Here is a 25,118-nt window from a genome sequence, read left to right as displayed (position 1 = left end):
CTGCTACTTCACAATGGACCCTTGAACATACACGCTATTCTACTCTCGGTACCTGGGCCAGACTCAGGGAATGACAAAGAAGGAGGAAAAAGGTCACTGAACTGAACTTATTCTGAAAGGCTTTCCACACCCATTTCCCTGTCATACCTCCCAAGTTCCTCATTTTCTTTCAAGTTCTAGTTAAACATCATTTCTCTGTGATGCCTCTTCCACTCACAGAATGTTTTCTCCAAAAGTATGAGATTCCTCCCTCTGCTATAGCCCTGAATGGTTTAGTTGAATTTTATCCATTTACATATCTTCCATACTCCTTGAGGGCAAGAATTATACCTTAATTCCTGTGCTGCTACTTTCTTATGGTACCTGCTCAGGGCCGGTGCTCTAGGAATGGTCTGAGTGCATGCTATCTAAATGGCAGGTATGTGCACAAGCTTCCTCTCCATAGGCCCCAGGTGAGCTGCGGCGCAGGCTCACACCAGGTGCCTGGCAGCCCCTTACGGTGCTCAGGGAGCAAGGAGGAGGTCATCTGAAAATCTGTTGAACTGTAAAGCAATCCTACAACTAGAGACACTGCACTCTAATTGCAGGAAAATTAGCCTTGTTTCTTAACAAAATGTAACATCAATCTCAAATTCATCTTTATTTGTTTTAATCAAATCTATGATTGGAGCTAAAACTTTATATTCTGGTGTCAGCAGGTGGCAAAGCAAAGAACTCAGAAAAAGGAAGGGAATCCACGTAATATTCACTCTCCTCTCCTTTCATGCTTCCCGTGGTCTTCCTCCTCCCTGGGCTTTATTCAGCTTTAAGTAGAAAGTGACCTCTATGCAAAGTCATTTGCATGGAGGGAAATGGCTACTGGTTGCCAGAACCCATTCTTCCATTACCACCTATGTATACAATTGGTAGTAGACATGTTTCCATTCACAATTCTGTCTTTCCGAGGAAACCCAGCTCTCAGGCTCAACTTTCAGATCAGACCCCATAGCTTTACACCACTCTGTCTTACTCCACTAGAATAAAACCTCTTGAATGTTCCTGAGCAAAATCACCTGTACTTGACTTCCAACCAGATTTTTCTATGTGAAGTACAAAAAACAAATTTTTCTTTATAATTTAGGATAAGAGGCAAAATTAAATTAGGAGGTGATTATGCAGATATTCATGATATAAACCCAGAGAATTCCTATCTTTGTCTTTGACAATAAACCCCAGACTACTGACTAAGTCCTCAGTAATGAGCCTGCATGTGTGGCGTGCGCTGAAGAAGGACCCTGGGACCCAGGCATGTAATTCTTGGTACCAGTTCCTTCTGGCTCTGCCCATCTGCATGGTCGTGACATAAAGACAGTACCTTCAGCAAGAGCTCTATCACTTCCGTGTGGACGAGTCCGTGCACCGGCTCTCCATTGATGTGTGTGATCAGGTCCCCGGCCTTCAGGCCCGCCTGGCAGGCTGGGCTTCCTTCTTCTACGTTCTGAAGTCCAAGAGGAGAGGGCATATTAGTAAGCAAACCAATGACAACCCTAAGCCTACTGCTTCTAGTGCCAGACTATTCCAAGTTAAGTACCAAATGATCCTAAGCTCCTAAGAGTATTAAAAAGGCATGTTTCCTGCTTCTACTGTCATCATCCTAAAACAGGGTAATTTCTATGTTTTCTTAAAAAAATTCAGGATATTACGAAGGTCGTTTTTGTGGTTTTTTTTTGTTTTTGTTTTTAAAGGCGGTCAAGAAAAAACAAACAAACACACAGGGAAAAAAAACAAGAACAAGAGAATAAAGAAGGATGGAAATAGGATTGTCTTTGGCCCTTTCAACCAGCTTGGTACAAAGAGTAGACAATCAAATGTAAAATCTGGATAGAACTATGCGAAAGGATTTCTTTTTGCTAAATTCAATTGTGTCCTATAAATCAAGGGAAAAAGCACGAAAGGAAAGTGGAACAGGTCCCAAATACCAGCTTCACAGGAAATATATTCGCCGTTATGTCTGTCTTAGCCAACTCACCCATTCCCCAGTTTGGCTGGGAATAAAAAGCAACAAGGACGAGAGACTGCTGGTCTTACCCAAACGATGTGGTGCACTGTATAGACGTCACTGTCACCCACGTACACCCGGATGGCTCGGATGGTGAACCCATAGTTCTTCCCCGAACTGTGGATGACCACGGGCTGATGCGGACTGGCAGAGGCTGCCGACGAGTCCCGGCTGGGAGAGGAATCCCGTGAAGAAGAAGGGTCCGAGGACAGGGAGTGGGGAGACATTGGACTCCCCAGTGGGGAAACGGCAAACATATCTGCAACAAAGAAGCCAGTCATCAACACCCATGCTGGCCACACACGCATGCATGCAGCCAGCCCTCACCACGTCAGCCCTGCTGGGATTGGGAGCATGGTTGCAAAACAAATGCATTCATTCTAGCAGAAAAGTAAAGGAGAAATAATATAAAAATATCCCTATGGGTAAGCAGTATGGATTTCAAAACAGAGGTCTGCCAACGAAACTTCGAAAGTGTCTGTATTTTAATGAGCTTTCATTTCATAAACTAAAGGTATCATTTCTTAGTTCTCTATGCTAATTAAAACACACACAACACTTAGCTACTATCTAGCTGTGATGCTATTTAATGCATTTTATTTCACTTAAAGAAACAACTCATAGATGCACGAATTTGAAGTTCACGCCCACAGAGCAGACTGTGTGGACTAGAGTGAAAGATTCTCAGGCTCCAACTCTTGCCCTAAACAACTTTGACGTGGTCCTTTTCAAACACCCCTGGCCAGGAAAGAAAGGTGTAATTTCCCCACTGTTTTTACATCATATCATTGAATTAGTACTGACTAAAACATTGAATCAAGAAAGCACTGAAATGGTAACTTTTTTTTTTTATAAAAGAATCACTCCTTATTACTATGGTTACAAATGATTCTCTTCCTGTATCACCTGCATTTCTAATAAGGTTTCTGAGGGGACAATGCAGGTGAAACAGAAATTTGAAAGGAACTTGGTTCACAATCCAAAGCACCGATTCTGCTCCCTTTCCTTGTTTTATAAGCAAACGCCTTGTAATATATAGTTCCTATCATTGTTCCAGCCGTGTGAATCTACACAGATTTCCACTGGTCATGTGAAACTGTGCATGTGAGAAAAAGAATAACCTACAAAGGATGCTGCGGTTGAAATGTGAGCTCAGCGGGAGCGAGGCTACAGAATGCCACGCTGCGGAAGACGCAGCAGGGTGGCGAGTCGCCGTGTGGCCACAGGAGGCTGAGAGCTTCCGTACCCTCACTCGTTCCCATTCTGACATCTGTGCAAAGCAGAGCAGTAAGCTAAATGTGCCACTGCCCATGCCCCTTCACTCTCTGACCTCATGCGGCCACTCGTTCTTTTGCTGGCGACCTTCAAAAGACATACACTGGTGGGCGGGGGACTTCAAAACATGCAAGCGAGAAGAGGACGGGGTGGGTATGCGATCCAAATTGATGGAAAGCCAGGACTTGGATCAAGTCAACTTGCGGCCGGCGGGACGCACGCCTCCTTTAAAAGGCCCGCCGGCCACGAGTTTGACATGCTTGCCTTGGGTCCTTTACCTCATGATGGTTTCCCTTATCTCCCCAAGTTAAATAGTTGCCCTACTTTACCCAGATGCGGGCTTTCTCGCCAGCTTTCAGAAGTGACTGGGCCACTCCACACTTACCTTCCCGGCAGCAGCTGCACTGGGGCCACTGCCTTTGGGTACGGACAGTCACGTAAGCTAAAGGGGTACGGGTTTGCTTTATGATGCCAAATGGATGCCTCCCAGCAAACAGAACATGGTAAGGTGAGCGCTACCCCCAAATGAGCATTTGTTTATATCCGGTTTCTTTCTGCACCCATTTCAAAAATGTAAATAATCTCTTTTATACATGGTCTAGATTCTTCCGCGTGCAAGCCATCTGCCATGGAGTCCAATTGCCTCTTTCACTCTACCACGCTGTCGCTTGAATGATAAGCCACAACCAACCACCAGGGTGCATATCTCATCTCTGCCAGTGGAATTACTACCGACTTAGTGACTATTAGAGGCAAAATCAAGTTGTGAAAAAACACTGCAATTCAATAAAACCATAATTAACCCCCGTTTTCTAATATAGGGCGGAAAATGATTTGACTACCAGTAGGAGGAAGCATAGCTCAACAGACAGGGCTGGGAAAACTTATAATTTCAGTGCTGTCTGTGACTCTTTGCATCCCAGAAATAAAAAGGTATGTTTTCTCTGTCTATTTCCTCATTAATTAGATGAAAAAACTAGACTCAGCTTTCCAACACAGATGCTGTAAATAGCTCTGTAAAGTATATAAATGAGGCATAGTGTTGGGAAGAAAAATTATTCAGGAGGGAAATTTATCCCTTAACCTGGAAGGGGAAGAAAAGAAAAGGAAAGAAAACAAATAAAAGAAATAAGGCTTTGTTGGGAGGGAAGGCTGCCTCGTCTCCTGATGCAGGAAGACGGGAGAAGACGTGAGGCCCACTGCTCTCTGGGAGCTTGGGGGCCTCCAGGAGGAGCTCTATCGAGCTGGGCTGGGACCCCTTGCTTATTGCTCTAAGCAGTCCTGTACCTCAGTCAGCATTCCACACTGGGTGGGGGGGGGGGGGGGTACATGCAGAAACCACACGAGTTCATGCGAGCAGACGCCGCGCTACCTCCTGGGATCATGAGGGACAGAGCACTGGCGGAAAGGGACTTGGTGACTTTCCCCGCGATTTTCTTTTTTTCTGTGCTTTCTAAGCGCTGCCGAGCCATGTGAGAAGCGGGTTCACTGGGTGGCTTGGAGGGATTATCTGTATTGTCCACACACTCGCTTCGTCCATTTATCTGATCCAAGTGCTCTGAAAAACTGCCAACTGCACAAAGAAGAAGGGATAAACACGTTCAAGAAAAATTTGGGGTAGGGGAGGAGGGGAAAGGGGAAAAGAGAGAGAGAAGGAAGGACAAACACTGGGAAACATACTCCCATGTGACTCTTGATCCGGACGGTGTCAGCAAACATCAAAAACACAACTGGTTTGAGAAAGGTGACGTGGAGAGGAAAGATGAAAGGGGTTTCATTCTACTTGAATATGCCTGCTAACATCAATGGCTACGTTTGAGTAGAATAATTACTTTCTAGAATCTATATTTTACAACCCTCGTCTGCCCCCCTCCACCATGCTAGGAAGCAAGCATCACCTTTGTGCACACCATGACCTCCTACTGTATACAGTCCTCTGATAGCAATGATCCTCACTAGGAATGCTGGTCATGATGGTTTTTGATATCTGATGTCATTTAATCATGTCACGTAGACGTAAGCCCATGTGATCTCCCACCATCTTCCTAGTACACACCTCACACTAGGCTTAGGTATGTAACTTACAAAAAGTACCTAAGTGTCTCCTTTGACTCCTCACCCCTTTCATTCTCTAAGCTCCTTGTAAATTTCATAGGACAAGACAAAGGATATTACTGGCTACGCTACTCAGTGGCTCACTACTCCTTCCTGGCTTTTACTCTAGACCAGTGGTTCTCAACCTTCCTAATGCCACGACCCTTTAATACAGTTCCTCATGTTGTGGTGATCCCCAATTTCATTGTTACAAACTGAACATAATTAAAGCATAGTGATTAATCACAAAAACAATATGTAATTATATATGTGTTTTCCGATGGTCTTAGGCGACCCCTGAGAAAGGGTCGTTCGACCCCCAAAGGGGTTGCGACCCACAGGTTGAGAACTGCTGCACTAGACAGTGTGCTGCATGCTGATCTGCCCTCAAGTTAATAGACCAGTGGGAAGAGGCTCCCTTCCCCTCTACGCCAGCCATGCCTGTTTTTAAATCTTATTAACCTTTCTTATTAACTGGAGGAGATATTTTTAGTTAAACTGAGAAGTGCCTTCAGCAGAGGATGATCAGAGATTATAACCTCATGGGAGGGCGCAGAGATGGACAATCACCGATGTCGGTCAGGTGACTGCACAGTCCAGAAGTAAAAATGTTCTTGCTCAGAGTGAGGTGCCGAGGCCCCCAGAGGGAAGTTAAGTGGCCACCCTGGCCTCTACTTCTCTTTCTTTCACAGGCTACCAGTGCTTTTTGCTTTTTTGTTGTTGTTTTATTTTTTCTTTTTAAAATTACTGATGCTATATCTTGTGGGGTTTTTTTTTCCCAGAAAAATAAATGCTTATTTCATTTTTACTTCTAAATGCTAAATTATGAGCCTGTGCTTTAATAAATCATCCAAACTATCATCACCTTAAGATATCTAATCCATATAGAGAATTTAATACCATTATAAATGATCTTTTGAAAGACCAGCCAGCACATTTTAAAGTGCTGACCATAGGACATCCTTTGCCTTGAAAAGTGCTGTGCCTAATTAGACTTAACTAACACTCCTGTCACAATGCTACCTACACACCACTCGAATGCACAGTTGAAGTTTGGCCCTAGGTTACGGGGGGTGGCACAGACTCCAGAAGGGGGTGCAAGCTAAGGCAAGCCTGGGATTTGAGAGAGTGGGCGAGGGCACAGCCCTGTCTGTGGCCACCTCCTTGCGTGGGTACAGGAAAAGACGCGTGGACTTGTATGCAACACCCCTCTGACCGACAAAGGAAGACAGTCTTAAGGCTGCTTCCAACAGTCTTTCTTTATGCCAAACTCAGTCTTGCTTAACAGTATACCAGTTCCATTCATTCTAAATAAAGAAATCCATTGCTGAAGGACTTGATAAAAAACTGCTTCACAAATCAAAACCTCACCTCAACAACCTCAAGCTTACTTCGGGGTAAGGTACACACTCCCTTCTCCTTTCTAATTTGTTTGGATAAGATCACTGACCCCTGGCGAGTATAAACCGAAAAGCTGAATCTCCTGACAATGAATACTCCGTTGGATGCAATGGAGCACTACTTCAGGACTTTTACTTTTTTCTGATCCACATACAATGTGGTCATGAAAAAAGAGAAACCCTTCCCTAAAGGCCAGAGTGTGAACAGAGAGTGTCCCCTTGACCCGCTCTCCTCTCGCCTCGCCATCGCATTTCACAGCACTGCACTGAGCACGTGCCTCCTCTCTGCCAATGGCGGATAATGTCACCTTAATGTTCTAGAAATGTCAAGGGTTCTTTCTTCTTGATGGTGGAGAAATATGAAAATCAACAAATTTAATTTTCCTGCAGTCACGGCTTTCAGATTCCCTAATTACCCTTGGCTATGAGCAAATCAGCTCATCTCTCTATTCTGTGCAGCCCCCAAGGTCTTTGATTATTTTTAGTGAGTGTATGGGGGAGCCAGAGAGAAAGGTGGTTTGAATCTATTAATCAAAATGCATGGCAGGACCTAGGCCGTCTTTTTTTTTTTTAATTATGAAAGTCATCTATCAAATGCTTAGACACCATTCCCCTCCCTTTACCTCCTACCTTTCTGATAGTGAGTAGGCTGAAGAGACTAAGAGATCATCAGCAATTCACCGTATTAAGAATAAGTTTTAAATGGAGGTAAATATACTCTATTCAGAGCAAGAAAATAAACTTAGAAACAAATACAGACCTTAGTAACTAGAAATATAAAATACTGATTTGATTACCAAGTTGAACTAAAAATGGTCAGGGATCCTAGATTACTATGTTGTTTCTACACTATTAATACACTGCTATTCTCTTGGCTTTATAGGATTTGGACAAGTGGAATTATTCTAATGGAAACAGAACTAAGGTGACCAGGGGAAAGAAAAAAAACCCCACATTATTTCCACCCACGATAAACTATAAGTACATATGAAGTTCCTCTATAGAACTAAACTTTTTTTCTTACTTACTTATTGATATTATTGGAGTGACATTGGTTAATAAAATAATATAGGTATCAACTGTACAATTCTGTAATACATCATTTGTACATTGTATTGTGTGTTTTCCACCCCAAGTCAAGTCTCCTTCCTAGAACCAAACTTTTTAAAGAGGCTAAAATAAACCCACCCAAACAAACTTGTTTTCTTAAAGCGATTTTTAAAAAATTACACTATGAATATTTAGTTAGTTTAAAAAAATATTCATGGAAACTCTTGGAATCATTTATGGTTAGCAACATAACATATTGAATATGGCTTAATGAAAACATTTATGACATGACAGCAACCCTAAGCCACATCCATGTGTGTGTTTTTTTAAAGAATAAATGCACATTGCTCTGGGGAAGGATATGCTATGCATAAAATTTTTATAAACCAAATAATATTTTAAATTCACCTAAGGGTTTGCTCTGAGGGAAGTGAACGCTTGATTATCTAATGAGAACGCCTCCGTTTTTAAGGGCCAGCAAGTATCTATGCTACAGTAAACATTAAAAACACACAGGAAGCCGCCATTCCTGTTGGCAGGGAGCTCACTTCACGCAAAAGCAACGTGGCCAAGTACGTGCGCAGACAAGGCCCAGGCCCTCGGGCCGTCCCCCGCACAGTCCAAGTTGCCTCAGGAGTTCCTCACTCCAGTTACCAGGCTGGGAAGGCAGCTTCTGTCTGCAGTGGGGTTGTTTCCTATGCACATAAAGCACCAATCTGGTAGGTATTTCTGACCCCCCTCCCCGCTGGGTCCCAGGAGCAGTAAAGCCATCCTGCACCTCCCAGCTGTAGGTGCCCTGCTGCGCTGGCTCAGAGTCTAGTGCAGAGAGCTAAGTATTGGGTTTGGCCCTGTCACAAAACCACTACTGCAACACAAGGGGGAAAAGTGGCTTCTGCTCTACTGCCTTACGGGTGATTTACAGCATCTTTTAGGGTAATTTTGACCATTTGACTATCTGATATTGTCCCTTATCCTAACTGTGAGTTAGATGCAGCTCCCTAAGACCTGCCTTTGCACCAACACTAGAGGTCATGCTTCCTTGGTATGTCCTGACCGTCACCACAGGATCCCACTGACCCAGCTGTGGAAGCTGAGGTGGGCTCTCCGGTGAAGCTGAAGCAAGGATGGTTTGCTGCAGGGCCATGCACTCAGGAGGGTCTGACACATCTGATCTTAGTTCTTAGAGCTCATCCACCAAGCCCAAGAAGTTGGAGTGGAGCAGCGTGAAACACTACCTGGCTAGGCCAGCCCCAGGATGAGGGGGTGATGTTTGGGTGGCAGGCCCCACCCCAGGGCTTACCTGACAGGGTGGAGCTGCTGATGGTGCTGGCTGGGGTGGTGACCTCAGGCTCCTCCTGAGCACACTCAGCAGGAGGAAGGACTGGCTTCTCTGGCTCCTCGCGGAGGTCGCTGGGGCAGGGAGCGGCCTCATCTGGTTCTGCCTCCGCTGAAATAGCCAGTTTGGGAAGCAGGCCAGAACTGAGCTTATGTTTGTTGCTTTCAGTATCTGAAGAGGTGGATGTGGATAACTGTTGCCTTAATTGAAAAAAAACAAAAAAACACACACAAAGTCATGCATACATACCTGGACACTGTTCAAGGTGAATTTGTAAGAAACCAGGTACACATGGAAGTTAGATAAGTCTAACGAAGACATGTCTAGTGCAGTGGTTCTCAAAGTGTGGCCTCTAGGCCTGCAGCACCGACATCACCTGGGAACGGGTCACAGATTCACTCTCAGGTCCCCCTATCCTTCTCCCTCACCCTCATGGTCTAGGGGATCAGATATGGAGGACGGGCCCAGCACCCTGTGTTTTCACAGGCCTCCCGGTGACTCTGTTGCACACTCAGGTTTAAGAACCACAGCTCTAGTAGCTGCGGCTTATGTTTCTTAACAGGCATTTCACATACATTTCAGAATATTCTGAACTCCAGCTTAACGTTTCCGTGGATGGCAAAGTGGTGCTTTTGGTTTTGTCCCCAGGGTCTTCCTTCTCTTCTCCTGCATTCTGAGTTATTCGATCTATGCTGCTGAAAACCTGGAGGGCAAAGAGTCAGTGCTTATTAATATTGTCTTGAAAGAGTCTGTCAGAAAAAAATACCCAAATCTCGGGAGCAAACCCTGAGAACATGACTAAAGCATGAACTGGGACTGTATCCAGAAGGTACTTTCCAATGCTGTTTACTCGGTCCTGAGATGAATGGTCAATGTGTAACTTTTTTTTTCTTTCTTTTGGAGAAGGGAGCTATGAATGGATCAATCTCTCACCATATCCGGAATGAATTTTGTAGCTGCAAACAAAATCCATAGATGCATTGGGGTTTCTAGGCCTGGAGATCGATGCACACCTTAGATTACTTTTTAACCAAGAAGTCAATCGGCAAAAGAGAACCAGAGAAAAAGAGTTAATGACCACCAGGTAGGGGTGGGAAGAAGAAAAATGAATTGGAATTGCGTGTGAAGAGAAGGATAAATGACTTGTTTCAGGTATGTGTGGGGTGGAGCGGGAGGGGGGGCGGATTCAGTCCATATTTGGTTGTGAGTCAGAGATACTAGTTTGGCTTATAAATTACATGCACAGTCAGGCAGTTTCCTATGTTGGTACTGGGATTTCTGCAGAGGATCAGAGCTGAGAAATCGGAGACCTCTGCTGACCCACAGGGAAGATGGAAGGTAACCAAGGAAGCTGAGAGCCCAGCCCAGAAGGCACTGCCTACTGCCCAGCTCAGCCTTTCGCCACTCTCCTGGGAATGGCTCTTACATCATCTACATTTACTGGGGTTAGGAGGAGAGTGGCAAGAACAGGAGACCGCGGGAAGGAAACAGAGTGGAGGGGCTGGCTTTGATGGGCAGAGGACAGGTGCTGGGGAAAGTCAGCACTCAGTGATGTCAACGCTCGGGTCCTGGCTCGGGCACACCTGCCACCATACCCTCCAGGGAAATCCCCACCTCTGCTCGTCCTTCCGACAAACAGGGAGGGCTGTGCTGGCCCCTTTGCCGGTGCAGTCTTGGTAGTCACTCAGAAAAAGGTGCAGGACACTAAAATCACTACATGCTACAGAAGAGCTAAACAGCATTCATGCAAAATGCCAACGCCATGGCCAAGGCACAGCTACCGCAAACAGCAAAGGGAGGCAGGTGCCTTCTAGGCTCTTGTCCATCTTCCCAGGGCCCCGCTGCCTTGTGTTGGAAATATCAGGTTTCTTGGTTTTGATTGCTTGTTTTAATCTTACCATTATCAGAAAAAAGGCAGCATCTTTCTCAAACATCAATTTTATCATCTTCTATCACAGTGGTCGGCAAACTCATTAGTCAACAGAGCCAAATATCAACAGTACTTCTTCAAAATAGACTCGCCCAGGCTGAAAACCGACTTCTGCACATGGGCCACGAAGTTTCAATCGCACTGTACGTGCGCCCGCACGTGGTATTTTGTGGAAGAGCCACACTCAAGGGGCCAAAAAGCTGCATGTGGCTCGTGAGCCGCAGTTTGCCGACCACGGTTTTATCATTTCCAAAAGTCTAGCTTCACTTTTAACGGCCACTTTAATATAACTTACATTTTCTATGACTGGTTACCAGGCTTTCAATCAACCACCCCCAAGGGTCTTAGCTTATGTCAAGGACTAAGCCTTCTCTTATGAGTTGTAATCCATACAGAGTGAAGGCTCTGTATACACTAGCCCAGTGGTGGGCAAACTACCGCGGCTCGGAAGCCACATGTGGCTCTTTGGCCTTTTGAGTGTGGCTCTTCCACAAAATACCGACTTCTGCGCATGGGCCACGAAGTTTCAATCTCACTGTACGTGCGCACCCGCACGTGGTATTTTGTGGAAGAGCCACACTCAAAGGGCCAAAGAGCCGCATGTGGCTCGCGAGCCGCGGTTTGCCGACCACGGCACTAGTCCAACGTTCTTCATTACAACATAAAATAAAGGGGTGGGTGCCTCCACAGCCTGGCACCGAGCCACACCAGGGCACGCAAGGCGAAATCAGCACACATATAGCTATACTGTACCCCACTGATGACTATGAGTGGCAAGTCTGTGTCTCCGAGAAAAAAGCTAAATTTGTGGAGAATGAAACTAGGAAATATACTCCTGAGGGGTACGGACTCTGGATTATCAAGATGGTGGGGTCACTTTTGCTAAATAAAAAGGAATTTTAAGTATAGGAGACCCCGAGCTCCAAAATACTGTGGGTGGTTTTGATAACTGTTTAGGGGTACCACACATCTGGCCAGTGGCAGCGTCCCTCAGAGAGAGCCTGTGTATTTGTGCCATATTTCACTTACTTTTGAGAACCTATGTGAACACGAGGAAAACTGCCTTATCTCCACGTTGAAGTCTTCATCATTCGTGTCGTCTTCTTCCTCCGTCTCCATGTGGTGATACTTCTCAGACCGAGCTGCAAGAAACGTTTGGAAACAATTCCAATTACTCAGGATTTCAGGGTTCAATTTCGGTATTTTAATGATTCCTTTCTGTACCAAAGCAACAGTATGTCTAAGAACTCATGGGTTCTAGACTTGGAGGATCCTATGAAAAGTAGAGATAATTTTCTGCCATGTTTTATGTCAGGTAATGCACGTACTATCAAAATAACTCGTGTCATCTTCGGATTCCAGTTGGGGAATAAATTCCGCCTTCTGTCTCAGCAAACTGTTCCAGTCTAAGGACCGGAAGAAGCGATGTTGTTTGACCTCATATGCGCCACCTGGGGTGGGGAGACGTGGGGAAGGACAGAAGCAAAAGGGTTAAATTCTCATCCAAGTAAAGGGAAATAAGTGTTTTGAAGAACAATACTCATCCCCCTCCAACCCCAAAACCAACACAGAGAGAAAAATGTCATGGAAATCTCACTTTCTCATTCCTCAACCAAAACACCTCCATATTCCCCCCATACTTTATCAGCAGATTTGATGTTGCTAAAAGCAGCTGCCCTGGCATGGTTCTTCATTGTTAACTTTTCCAGGGCTTTTTCCATTTTTCAAAGGTTAATGATGTGGCCACTTAAAATCACATTAAGCCGAACCTGGGGAAATGGACGCACGTTGGCCGCAAGCACACTTGTTCATTACAAACCCACAAAAGTTCTAACAAGGCACAAAATGTGTTCACAGCAATATTTCCCCTGGAGGTTGGGTTAATAGAGATGCATTTTTCCCTAAATAGTATATAATGGTTACCATTCAATTTTATTGGATTGCTCATTAACATAGGTAGGAATTAGATTCTGTGGATTACAAATTCTTAACTAAGAAACAGGAAACCCATTTGATAGGTTTATAGTGCATTGAATGAAAATCAATCACCATTCCTAAGTTTTAGGCTTCTTTTTCCCAACTCAGCATGATAGTACAATTCAGTGAAATAATGTTTTTAATTCAGTTCATGATTTCAAAGAGTGATTGTGAAGGGCAGGTCCCATCAAAATATCAGGCTGTGCCCATGTGAAGAGAAGGTGCATGTGCTATAAAGTCAGAGTATGAGAATGAGGCCGCTGCCTTGCCACAAACACACACACACTGTTGGTAAGGGACATAAGGTAGAATGGACCCTGAGAAATCACCCAGAAGAGAGAGATTCTCCCAAGACTGATACCAAGGTCTAGTCAGCCTCCCTGCCAGGAGATGCTCTCTGGGTGTGATGTAAATGCTTTGCTAATGCACTTGTCACCCACGCTTCTCCTCCTGTCCTCAGGGGGCCACAGGAGGAGCAGAATGAGAAATGCAAGATGGATAAATAATGGGTATGGGTCTTGGAGTGGAGGGGTGGGGCTGTCTGCATGGTTCGAATGGGGCTCTGTCCCCAGCAGTCCCCTCCAGTCCACAGTGCAGGTCAGACCTCTAAACCCAGCCAGGGAAACTAGTCTTCTGAGAGAAAAGAGCAGAGTGGGAAATCACCCCCAGAAGCGGAAATGGGTTCTACTTTACAAAGCATTTAAGTGGAGTCTTTATCCAGGTCGCATGCAGGCCTTCCCCGTGCTCACAGCACAACGCTGAAGTCGGATGCTGATGACAACAGCGAAGTACTGGCAGCGTCACCAGAGGCCTGACAAGTACTGCACCGGAGACCAGAGGCACTGCGGTTCCTTTAACCCGTCACTGAAAGTAACCCCCCACAGCAGGCACTACCAACTCCATCTCTGGGTAGGGGAACTAAGAGTAAGCAACAAGAAACTGGACCACAAACCCTGAGAGTAAGGTTTAGAGGGCTGGATGAGGTCTGACTAAAAACACCCACGTCCACCTTCTGTGCCATAAGCCATAGGTCATAGAAGGGAGGTGTGTTTTAGTTCAGATCCTGCCCTGCCATCTTTCTTGTCTTCTTTGCAGATGGATTCACAATTGCCGATCCTGGGGAATGGAGCCGAAGAGCCTATTCCTGAGGCTGCTGTCACGGCACCTTTGCACAGTCCAACTCCAGTCCTCCATGCACCCCGGCTGTCATCCAATCAACGTCCCGAACGCAGCTGCCAGCCACATTTTCTTTTAGTGCTCTCATCTCGGAGAAGTTAAAGGGCTTAAATATTTATCTATCCAACTTCCTCACTGTGTCAAGGACAACTTCCTCATCGTGTGGCCCAGAGTCAAGCCCTACTTAATGGTCACCACACATCATGCTGCAACGACCATCATTTCAGCTGCTGCTCATATGGCCACACCAAACGGCAGCTCTGATTTACCCGGAACAGCACAGTTCCCTGAGCCAAGGGCTCAAAGGGCACTTCTGATCCACGTCCAGAGTGTCTGCTTTTCACTCCCCTGCCTACCACCCTTTGGAGCACTAGCTGGTGAGAGTGTATGACAAACGGGTGTTCCCCAGCGAGTCAGCCAACTGCTGACCCAGCTCACACTCCTCACCCTCTGGCCTTTGTGCCCCGCTGAGTGAAGGGTGCTTATCCCTGGTCTTGTTTCTCATGAACTTTTGGAGAGATGGGGAACAAAACAGTGAAAAGGACACACCAGGGGAAATTATCTCTCGGCTAAACTGTTGGCACAATAAGGGTGATGGCATGATGAGCCAAATGCAATCATCAGACACAGGACTCACGCAAATGATGCTCTCATAAGAATTCGCCGGGTAGAGAAGTGAAACCAATCACTTCTTGAGCTCCTATTATGTACTAGGTCAGTGGTTCTCAACCTTCTGGCCCTTTAAATACAGTTCCTCATGTTGTGACCCAACCATAAAATTATTTTCGTTGCTACTTCGTAACTGTAATGTTGCTACTGTTATGAATCGTAATGTAAATATCTGATATGCAGGATGGTCTTAGGCGACCCCTGTGAAAGGGTCACTCGACCGCCAAAGGGGTCGCGACCCACAGGTTGAGAACCGCTGTACTAGGTTAATGTACTAGATACCTTCACAAACACGTTTGCATTTAGTCCTCACAAAACCCTGTGAGGTGTATAACATGCCCCTTTTATAGATTAGAAAACTGAGATTTGGGGCAATGAAGAAACCACTCCAGACCTCCAGTACATGGTGGGAGTCCATGGTACATGGGTAGAAGTTGGTCACATCTGAGCAGCTCTAAAATCCAATGGGCCAGGCTGCCACTCAATACTCTACAAGTTCAAAAGTCAAGTTCAACAAGTTCCCAAATTGCAGGTTATGCCTTGGCACTAACGTTCTCCCTTGAGCGCTTCTCTCCTTTCATGCAAGCTTCTTAAACATCCATTATGGTCTTCACACTCCTTTTCTCAGCCTTTCTAGTCTCTTGGGGCAAGTGTGCATTTGCACATTTTCACAGTGCATTATTTTGCCCGCTAAATATGCATTAAATCCAAAATGCTGTCCCTGGAGGCAGCATGGCAGGCCCGAGGGATTCTCAGCCTCTCCCTCCGAACCCAACTGGAAGCACTTCTTGACCATGCTGAGAGCTTGGGCAGGGGCTTTCAAATGTCTCCTTCGAGCTTGTGCTGGGAGATTTGTTTCCCAAATTGTCAAACTGAATAGACCGAAAGTAGCAGTCAAGGGGAAAATGTGCAGAGAGAGAACTTGCAGCATGTGATATACAAACATGGATGTGCTGACCATCACGATGGCCCTGTCTCGCTAAATCAAGGGCCATCAAGAAGCCAGGTATGCTTAGAGGGAAATGGACAAACTATTAAAGTGGGGAAAACTCCAACCTGACATGAACACTGAAGGGGACTCTTCAGAAAGGGTGGGCTGATTATAATATGATTTTGGTCAGACCTAGGACAACGGTTCTCTGGGACACTTGCTTGGGACGTACAGATAGGTATGTGCATTGTTGCAGGGCGCTGTTAAAATGCCGTTGCTTCTCCAGCGAGTAAAAATCACTCCTCAAAACTCTGCCCCACATGGAGCCCTGACACCAGTTCTTTGACAGCTGCTCTTATCTTTTGAACCATAAAGCACATCTGACTACAGGTCACACAGGGAAATAACAAGTTTGCTAGTCACTTTGGAGAAGAGGAAAACCAGACAGAGAGAGAAGAAAGGTAAAGGACTTTGTTCACGGAGTTCAATCATCTCCAAGGTGGGGGAGGGGCGCCACCATTTCTTTATCCCATGAGTCCACAGGGGAAAGCATGAGATGACACACGCAGAAAATGAAGACGACGTGCCAGCAGTGGCAGTGTCCTTGTGGTTCTATTATTATCCTTGCAATGATCCTGGGAGGTGCTACTACCTGCTTCATTTTATAGGTGAGGACATGAGGCACAGAAAGGGAAACAAACGGCCCATGGTCACACAGCTGAGATTTATAATTATTTATTGATTGATTGGGTTTTTTGTTGTTGTTGTTTTTGTTTTTTGTTTTTTGTAGAGAGAAACATTGATTTGTTGTTCCCCTTGTTTATGCACTTATGGACTGATTCTAGTATGCACCCTGACTGGGAACTGAACCCGAAACCTTGGCATATCGGGATGATGCTCTAACCAACTGACTACCCGACCAGGACCACAGCTGAGATTTAAACTCAATCTGACTCCAGCCTTTGTGCCCTTACCTTCACTGATGCTACCTTCCCTAGTTTAAGGCACACTCATCCACTGAAAAAGGCAAAGGGGCCCGGCCGATGTGGCTCAGTGGACGAGCGTCGACCCATGAACCAGGAGGTCATGTTCAATTCCCAATCATGGCTCATGCCAGGGTTGCAGACTCAATCCTCAGTAGGGGGCATGCAGGAGGCAGCCAATTGATGATTCTATCTTTCTATCCCTCTCCCTTCCTCTCTAAGAATCAATAAAAACATTTTTTTTTTTTTTTTAAGAAAAAGCAAAGGAGCACATGGGACTCCAGTGAGAGATTCAACTCAAAACGGTTTTCCCAATTGAGCCCTGATTTTAAATTCTGATTCTCTAACTCAGTCTGTAAGACTTTTCTGTAAAGAGCCAAATAGGAAATATTTTAGGCTTTATGGGCCGTCCAGTCTGTCATGACTACTCAACTTTGCCACGACAGCATGAAGGCAGCCACAAACAATGTGAATGAATGGCATCACTGTGTTTCAATAAACCTTTATTTACGAAATAAAGATTTGGCCCATGGGTTTTAATGAATCATCATAAACTCTGGAGGTGTAGCATTCCTTACTTCAGCAAGAACAGAACTCTCCAGCTAGAGAAGCTATGGGCAAATGTGGGGAACGATGTGAGATAAATATTTGGAGCTGTTGCAAATGGTTTTTGTCCTGAAAAGAAGGAGGGAAAGACTCATTTCTTCCAAGTTTTCTGATATTCCTATTAAAATGCAGTAGAATGAAATGGCTCAGTAAACAACCCATCAAGCCAATTTCTACTGTTGGAAATTGTGCCTACTCTCTACTGTGTGTGTGTTGTATGTGTTTATATTCAGTATTTAGTTTCATCTATAAAAATCTGCATAGTGAGGTGGGCTGGAACTCTATCTTGGGATCTCTAAGTCTATTTATTCAGAATATCAGAATATAAGGAAGAAAAGGAAAAGAGGAAGCAGAAATAAAAAACTGGTAGCACAACTGTCAGGAAAAATAATCAGCAACTAACAAATCTATTATCGCCTTAATCCTGAAAGTCCAGAGTTTATCCTCTTTCTTTGGCCTTGGCACTGATCACCACAATGGCACAGCGTGGTCCAACCCCAGGCACTCCTTCCCAGTAATCAGTTCAAAGCCTGTAGTTAATAACACGCTGGGTCCAATCTTTCTGGGGATACAGATTTTTTTTAAAAAACTCCAAACAAAAAAGCTGGACATCTCTAATCCTCTGTTTTGAATTATTTAAGACCCATGCTTTGCAGGATCGAAGAGTGACATGGACTTTGAGATTTTTCTTCCAGAGAAATTTTATTCATTGAAACAAATTAAGAATAATTTCTGCTTTGCAACAACAACAACAAAGACGAACGAACAATATCACCCCATGCTCCTAGTGTGTGTACTGCTCTGAGTCAGAAAAAAAAAAAAATCCAAAATACTATTGTTATAATGTGTTGTGGTCATGTTCTACATCAACTAACAGATGTTTCCTATGCAAAAAAAAAAAAATGAGAGAGAGAGAGACAAACACAAACCTCTGAGTGCTCCACACAGACATTATTTCCTGCGTATTAGCAAAATTAAAGCACATGTGCTCTAACCTGTTCCCAGTCTCTCCAGGGGGTTCTGCCTGAGCAGCAAGGTGATCAGATCTTGGGCGTCTGGCGGTGGTGCCTCATCCTTCTCGGGCCAGTTGATCTCATCTAGAAGGAAGGGAAGTCGTTTACAACTTTATTGCTCAAATGGTGGTCCATGCCCCAACACATGGACGTGCCCTGGGAGTTTGTTAGAAAGGCAGGCTTTCAGGCCCCACCCCAGACCCACTGAATCAGAGAGAGCATGTTAACAGGCTCTCCGGTTGATTCTTAGGCTCAGGCAAGTTTTAGAAGCCTGTTTCATAAGACACAAAGAGCACAGCTTTCAGCAAGGCAGGGAGACACTGCTCAATAAGCGCTATCTTTCCTTCACCTTGTTCATTCATATTTCTTTGGTGAAAATGGCTCACAACAAATTGCTCTTTCTAGTTATGAAAATGACGTCATAGAGGGGCAACTCTAAACACCTGCATTTCAGGTAGTCACCCATTCAGGGATCATCTGAGTAAGGCTTGCTCTCCTACTATCCTCAACTATAGAGTTCTGCAGCTCCAAGAAGCAGAAAGTAATTTCGTAAATGTAACTATTTGCAGAGACAAAGGAAAGGTCCAAATGCTAATGCCAAAGAAGAAAAAAAAAAAGTTCAAAGTAATCATAGTAATGGAAGTATTTAAAATCTGTCATAAATATTAGACTATGTTCTACATTCTAAAGGCGTTTGCCTAAAGATAGGTATGCATGCTTGTGTGTATGGAAATGCAATAAAAACATGAGTTATTTCTGTGTGTGCCTGCCTCTAGCTTCCTCTGCTGCAGTTTAAATCTGATTTGGAAAATAAAACATGAATATGCATCTGAGCCGTAAGGCATGGAGAACAAAGCCAGCATTTGCTGCTTGTGTTAATTAAACAGTTGATTCCTCTTGCCATTCAGGCCTTGGAATGTCAGAAAACAGCCTAGTTATAAATCCATAAACAGCTCAGATATTGTATAAAAGGGTTATTCACTGCAGGCAACTCACAAATCTACTTTGTTAAAGTTTACAAATACGCCTGACTTGCAAAGTCAATGACAGAAAATAATGCTGTGGTTAAAAGGCTCCAAAATGAATCCCCTCCCATTCCCATGGTTGGATCCCATAAATGCAGTCCAGAATGAACCAGAGGAAGGTGATGGGGATATTAGTAATGACTGACAAACTTTGAGAAAAGAGGCTTTTTTGATCTATGCTTAGGGTAAATTTATAAACACAGCAGGTAGGGTAGTAATAGAGCCTATTTAATTACCATTTAGTTTTGCCAGGAGCCACATAATAGTTAGGGTCAGCTTTGCAGGTTAAGATCTAAAGGTTATTGAATTTTAAATGAAAGATGAACAGCTGTTACAGAAATAACATTCCACCATAATAACTACCAATGAAATCATTAACAATCTGTGGATTAAATTTGCTTCCTTCCCATTCTCATTATTTATTATTTGGTAGACATTTGTTTTAGGATTTATTACATTTTTGTTAATTTCTTTGTTGTGCCTTTAGCCATTTTTCCCATTTATGTAAATGTTACCCACATTAACCTTCTCTTCCCGGGCGCAACTTTGCTATTATGGAAAGGAAGACTGGACAGCAATGAACTCATTTGCAAGTCCCACACCAATTTCTTTTGCGGAAAAAGCACACCATAAAAATCAGTTACATTGCCAGTATATTTCCAAATTCCATGTTAACAAAAGTTCCTCAGATCAATTTTCAAGCCAAATTGCTCTCTCGATATTATGAAAGTCAGTTATGTGCGATGATGAGTGAGTTCTTTTAATCTGTTGGCTAAATTGTTTGACAAAGGTTAACATTTTAGTAGTCAATTCAGTGATACTTCATAAAATTACATTAAATGGCTGCTTCCCAACAGGGGCTTAAAGATAATGCCTGATGATATTTACCACTGATGACTTGTCCAAATAGCTCTTCTGGAGTGTCCCCAAAGAATGGCACGCATCCAACCAGAAATTCATAGAGGATAATGCCCATGGCCCACCAGTCCACAGGCTTCCCATAGCCCTGCCTCAGAATCACTTCTGGGGCAATGTATTCAGGTGTGCCGCAGACCTAAAAGATGATTGCAATATTAGAATAATTGGAATACTGGACGTAAATTAAAATGAGCAGCAGGGCCAAGCATCAATTATTTTGCCCAGAGTGCACCTGCTCAACCACATGGACAAAGAACGTAAAAACAGCACTGATAAGTTCGCATTCCTAATACCAAAGGCAATAAATCCTGTAAATACCGAAGAAGGGAAGTTTACAATTCTACCCTAATGTCAAACTATCTGTAACGTGCCATTTCAAACCAATCGCTTGACCCTGTTGGTAGCTTTGCCTATTTTACAGTATTAAAAACATCTGTAAGCCTTAAATTTAAAATCATGCCTTTTTTATCTGTCACTCTCAGAGATAGTTTTAGCATTTGTATGGCCCAAATATATTCACATCCTGGATACTTTATAAAAGCATGACAGTTGAGATGTGTTTACCGTAAGTAACTTTACAATGAACAGATTGTGGGCACATGGTAATGAGGCATGCTTAAAGGGAAATGGGCCATGGCTCGGATTTTAGCACCCGTGATTGCACGATGCATCATGAGCTTCACGAGTACTCTACTGAGACTCCTGAATTCCTTACAAAAACAGTTTTCCATTTGTCTCTCTCACACTCTTACTTGTGTGCAATTAGGCCGTTCATCTTGCTAATAGACCATAATGTTGGGGGAGGAATGGAGAGTTCAAAGAGGCCCATGGAGAAAAATGGAGGCAATTTACACTTTATTAAATGTAAGGCCTATATAGACATCTAAACCCTCGGTACTGATGTTGATCCGAAATTCACTGGCAATGTCGCACTTTGTATTTCTCTGTAGACATGAACAGCACGCACGCTTACCTGTTTGTCTAGGAACTCGCGAGCATCCTTCTCAATATGACCCTCATAAAGATTGGTAGTCATGCTCATCAGTCCCACCTTGGATAATCCAAAATCTGTCAGCTTGATGTGTCCCATGGAGGTGACCAACAAACTATGAGGCAGAAGGACATACATTACAACACTCACTTTGCAGCTCATTCTGTTTTTTTAACACTCACCCTTCTCTTGTCAACTGTAAGACTCTTTAGTATATAGGTGTCAACCTTATGAGAAACCCAGCCCGGGAAGAGATAAAGTCACAGGAAGATGTCAAATACGTGCATCTGGCAGCTGAGGGTAATTCACAAGGGAAGGCCAGAGACCAAGCCTGGCTGATCTTTGCTGGAGCAGCCACATACACTATCATCTACAACCTGAAACTCTCAGAAAATTCCAGTGTGAAACTCTGACATCTATTTTCAGAATAAGAAAACAGAAGAGAAAGGGCTACAATAATATACCACGTCACACATCAGGAACTAAGATAAGCAACCCATCTGTGACTCAAATGAGACACAAGATAAGGAACGTGGACTCGAAAATGTAGCATTGTTTTAGATTTCAACTTCTGGGTTGAATTTAAATTTCTACTCATTAGCACAAAACCTACATTTCTTATACATGCAACACATTCACGTTTGACAGCTTTATGAGTTTATATTTTTAAAATTTTTCATTTTAGAAGAAAATCAAAATGTTAATTAATTAACAATTACAGGAACAGAGGAGTTGAGGTAAATAAGGTACTAAAAGGAAATATGCTAAAATTCTAATACTTGTCTTTGCTCAGTAATGTTGTGCATTACTAAAAATATATAAAGAAAAATGGTTTTTTTCCACTTTCCAAATTTTCTGGAATGAACATGAGTTATATGTATCATTCAATTCTCTGCGTACATAAAAGCTATACATACTAACAGGTAATGCATTTAGAAGCTTTTCAGATGTGAAGAAAGCATGAAACATTTAATAACTGGCATCAAGATGAATAACTAGTCATTTGGAGAAAAATAGTCTATCTGTGTCTCAAATCAGATACCATAATGAACTCTATATAGATTAAAAATTTTTACATTAAATTATGAGTAAAATAGAATCGAATATCAAGCATATCACCTTTCAGTAGGAAAAGATTATGTAAGTATGATAGAAACTATCCAGAAAACTAATAGCAGTGTATGTAACTGTTCACTAGTTTATAGAATAAAGCCTTTTAAAGAACAACTAACCCTGGCTTCAAAGTCATCTTTTCTTTTGTTCCCTATAAGCTATTATTATAAGCATCATAGCTTTAAAGGATTACCATATATACTTTAAAATAACTCCTTTGGGCACATTATGGGAAGATTTTAAAATGTGTAAAACAGCGTTAAAAGAAAAGAGTTTTATAGACCTAAGAAAGCTTTTATATTGTGTAAAAAAAAAAAGATATATTTCATCAGTGCACATACTTGTCTGGCTTCAAATCCCGGTGGACAATTCCATAATTGTGCAGATATTCCAAGGCCAGGACCGTCTCAGCAAAGTACATCCGGGCCATATCAACAGGGAGAGGACCCATGTTCTTCATTAAGGTAGCACAGTCACCCCCTAGGAAACACAAGGAAAAGACTGAGCAGTATAGCATTGGCTAGGATTAAAGAAGGCCAGCAGTTTAGTCTTCAGATTTTCAAAGCAGAATGGCCTTTACCCACAGGCACAGCATATCATATTCATACGTGGAGACCGTGTGTTAAGGAATCATGCTTCTCATTAAGATGTGGTGTGGAGAAAATATAGATTTTTATTCAAGAAGCAGTACTCCGAAGAGAGCAGGTCTGGCTCTGATGTGGAATTGAAAATTGAAAAACTGCTAGCATAACTTTAGGAACATGGTGACAATTTAAAATATGCCCGTGAAAACCACAGATTTTGGAATCTGGCTGCCTGAGTTCAATCCTAGCCTCTGAGTGTTACAGGTGGGCAGATCTTAGGGAAACCCATCTTGGTTCTCTCATCAGTAATAGGATAGTAACAGTGTCATTCCTCCTAGGATTATTGTGGAGATTAGGTGAAGCAATCTATGTAAAGATTTGAGGATATTGCCAACACACACTGAACACAGGATAAATGTTAGTTGTTAAAATAACCACAAACAAAGGTTAATAAAGCAAAGTACTGGTATGGTGAAAACACTGATGGGTAGTAATCAGACAAGCTATATTTTTGTCTTATATCTACACTGAGTATCTAGTAAGTCTCCCCGCTTCTTGGGTTTCAGTTCATTCATCTGCAAAAGGAAATGGTTGGACTAAAATATATTTAAGGTTTCTTCCAGTTTCATAGTTTTGGGATTCTGTTCAAACTATTATAAGAGCTTAAATTAGATGCTTTAAAAATCGTTTTGACCCTTGTCGATCAATTCATTTTATTAACTGTTTATGTCAACAAGTTACTGAGAAATGAAAGTCACAGTGACAACACTGGCTGGTGCGGCTCAGTTCGTTGAGCATCCTCCCATGTACCAAAGGGTTGCTGGTTCAATTCCCAGTAAGGGTGCATACCTAGGTTGCGGGTTCAATCCCAGGTGGGGTGTGTATGAGGCAACCGATCCAAGTTTCTCTCTCACACCAATGTTTCCCTCATGTCAATTGTTTCTCTCTCTCCTCACTTTATCTCTCTCTCTCTAAAATCAATAAAAAACATATATTTTTAAAAAGGTCACAGTGACAGAAGTGATCCAAGGCTGCACTTCTGTCAGCTCTCTGGGAAGTCAGAGAAAAGGGGGCTTGGAGACAGGATCCAGGGGTTATCTGGGATGAGCTGCCGCTGCTCATTGCTCCCTGGTTGCAAGTCTCTGGGGGTCCCTTAGAGTTTAGGAGATGCAGGCCTGTGGGGGCAGGCCTGGAGGGAAAGGTGTGGGCATGCTCCCTGGAGGGACAGTGTAGAAAGGATGTACTTCTAATTAATTTTTTAAGAGATCAATTGTGATGAATGCTGTTATGATATATGGTAAAAATAAGTAGAAACAATCTCATCACCTATATTCTAAATTTAATGACCAATTGAGAGGAGATAATAAGAATTAAAAGCTATTAAAAAAGAACAACAATCTTTTTCCAAATACTAGTAGCACTAATTTCCCCTGTTATAGTAGAGCAGGCTCCTTAAAAGCAATTATCACAAGATAATGACAGGGACGCATCCATCTCCTTGCCTGGCTCCGGTTCCTGGATGAACACAGCCATAATGTCACCCAAATACAGAGAGCTTCAGGCACACCAATGAGCGAGGCGTCTCTGGGCCAGGGGTCCGTTCTCCGTGTCAGACTGCCTTACCTTCCACATATTCCATGACCATGCACAAGTGGCGCCTCGTTTCAAAGGAGCAGTACATGCTGACCACAAAGGGGTTCTCCGCAAACGTCAGGATGTCCCGCTCCACGAAGGCCTGCTGGACCTGGTTCCGGAGAAGGAGGTTCTGTTTATTGATCTTCTTCATGGCGAAGCGCTGCCGGGACTCCTTATGCCGGACAAAGTAGACTGCCCTGAAAAGGAGCATGAGAGTTGGGGTTCACAGGAAGACGGGGTGCTTCTGAGTTCAGTAACCATGTGATCGGGTACTCTGTTTCAGTTCACGTGCCAGGCGGAGTTCAACTCACACAAGCTATGCTGGCTGCTACCAACATCCGCCCAGGCCAAGAGCCTTTGGCTAGATTGATTTT

General features: G+C 43.5%; 1 protein-coding gene across 9 annotated transcripts in view; it reads right to left on the bottom strand.

The window, feature by feature from the left end:
• Positions 1-25,118, bottom strand: part of MAST4 (microtubule associated serine/threonine kinase family member 4) — a 521,110-nt gene that overhangs the window by 14,048 nt on the left and 481,944 nt on the right. For 7 of the 9 annotated variants that reach the window (XM_036310367.1, XM_036310366.1, XM_036310370.1 and 4 more), the window contains 12 exons: positions 24,733-24,941; positions 22,867-23,005; positions 21,395-21,527; positions 20,392-20,557; positions 18,461-18,562; positions 12,452-12,574; positions 12,153-12,265; positions 9,769-9,896; positions 9,158-9,393; positions 4,686-4,886; positions 2,068-2,297; positions 1,355-1,477 (listed from right to left, as the gene is read on the bottom strand). In XM_036310367.1, coding sequence (XP_036166260.1) covers positions 1,355-1,477; positions 2,068-2,297; positions 4,686-4,886; positions 9,158-9,393; positions 9,769-9,896; positions 12,153-12,265; positions 12,452-12,574; positions 18,461-18,562; positions 20,392-20,557; positions 21,395-21,527; positions 22,867-23,005; positions 24,733-24,941 — 1,903 coding nt within the window. The remainder of the gene's footprint in view (positions 1-1,354; positions 1,478-2,067; positions 2,298-4,685; positions 4,887-9,157; positions 9,394-9,768; positions 9,897-12,152; positions 12,266-12,451; positions 12,575-18,460; positions 18,563-20,391; positions 20,558-21,394; positions 21,528-22,866; positions 23,006-24,732; positions 24,942-25,118) is intronic. The other 2 variants (XM_036310368.1, XM_036310375.1) reach the window with 1 other exon arrangement.

This window comes from Myotis myotis, unplaced genomic scaffold (assembly GCF_014108235.1).
Source record: "Myotis myotis isolate mMyoMyo1 unplaced genomic scaffold, mMyoMyo1.p scaffold_m19_p_5, whole genome shotgun sequence".
Taxonomy (NCBI): domain Eukaryota; kingdom Metazoa; phylum Chordata; class Mammalia; order Chiroptera; family Vespertilionidae; genus Myotis; species Myotis myotis.
This window is presented reverse-complemented; position numbering and strand designations above follow the sequence as displayed.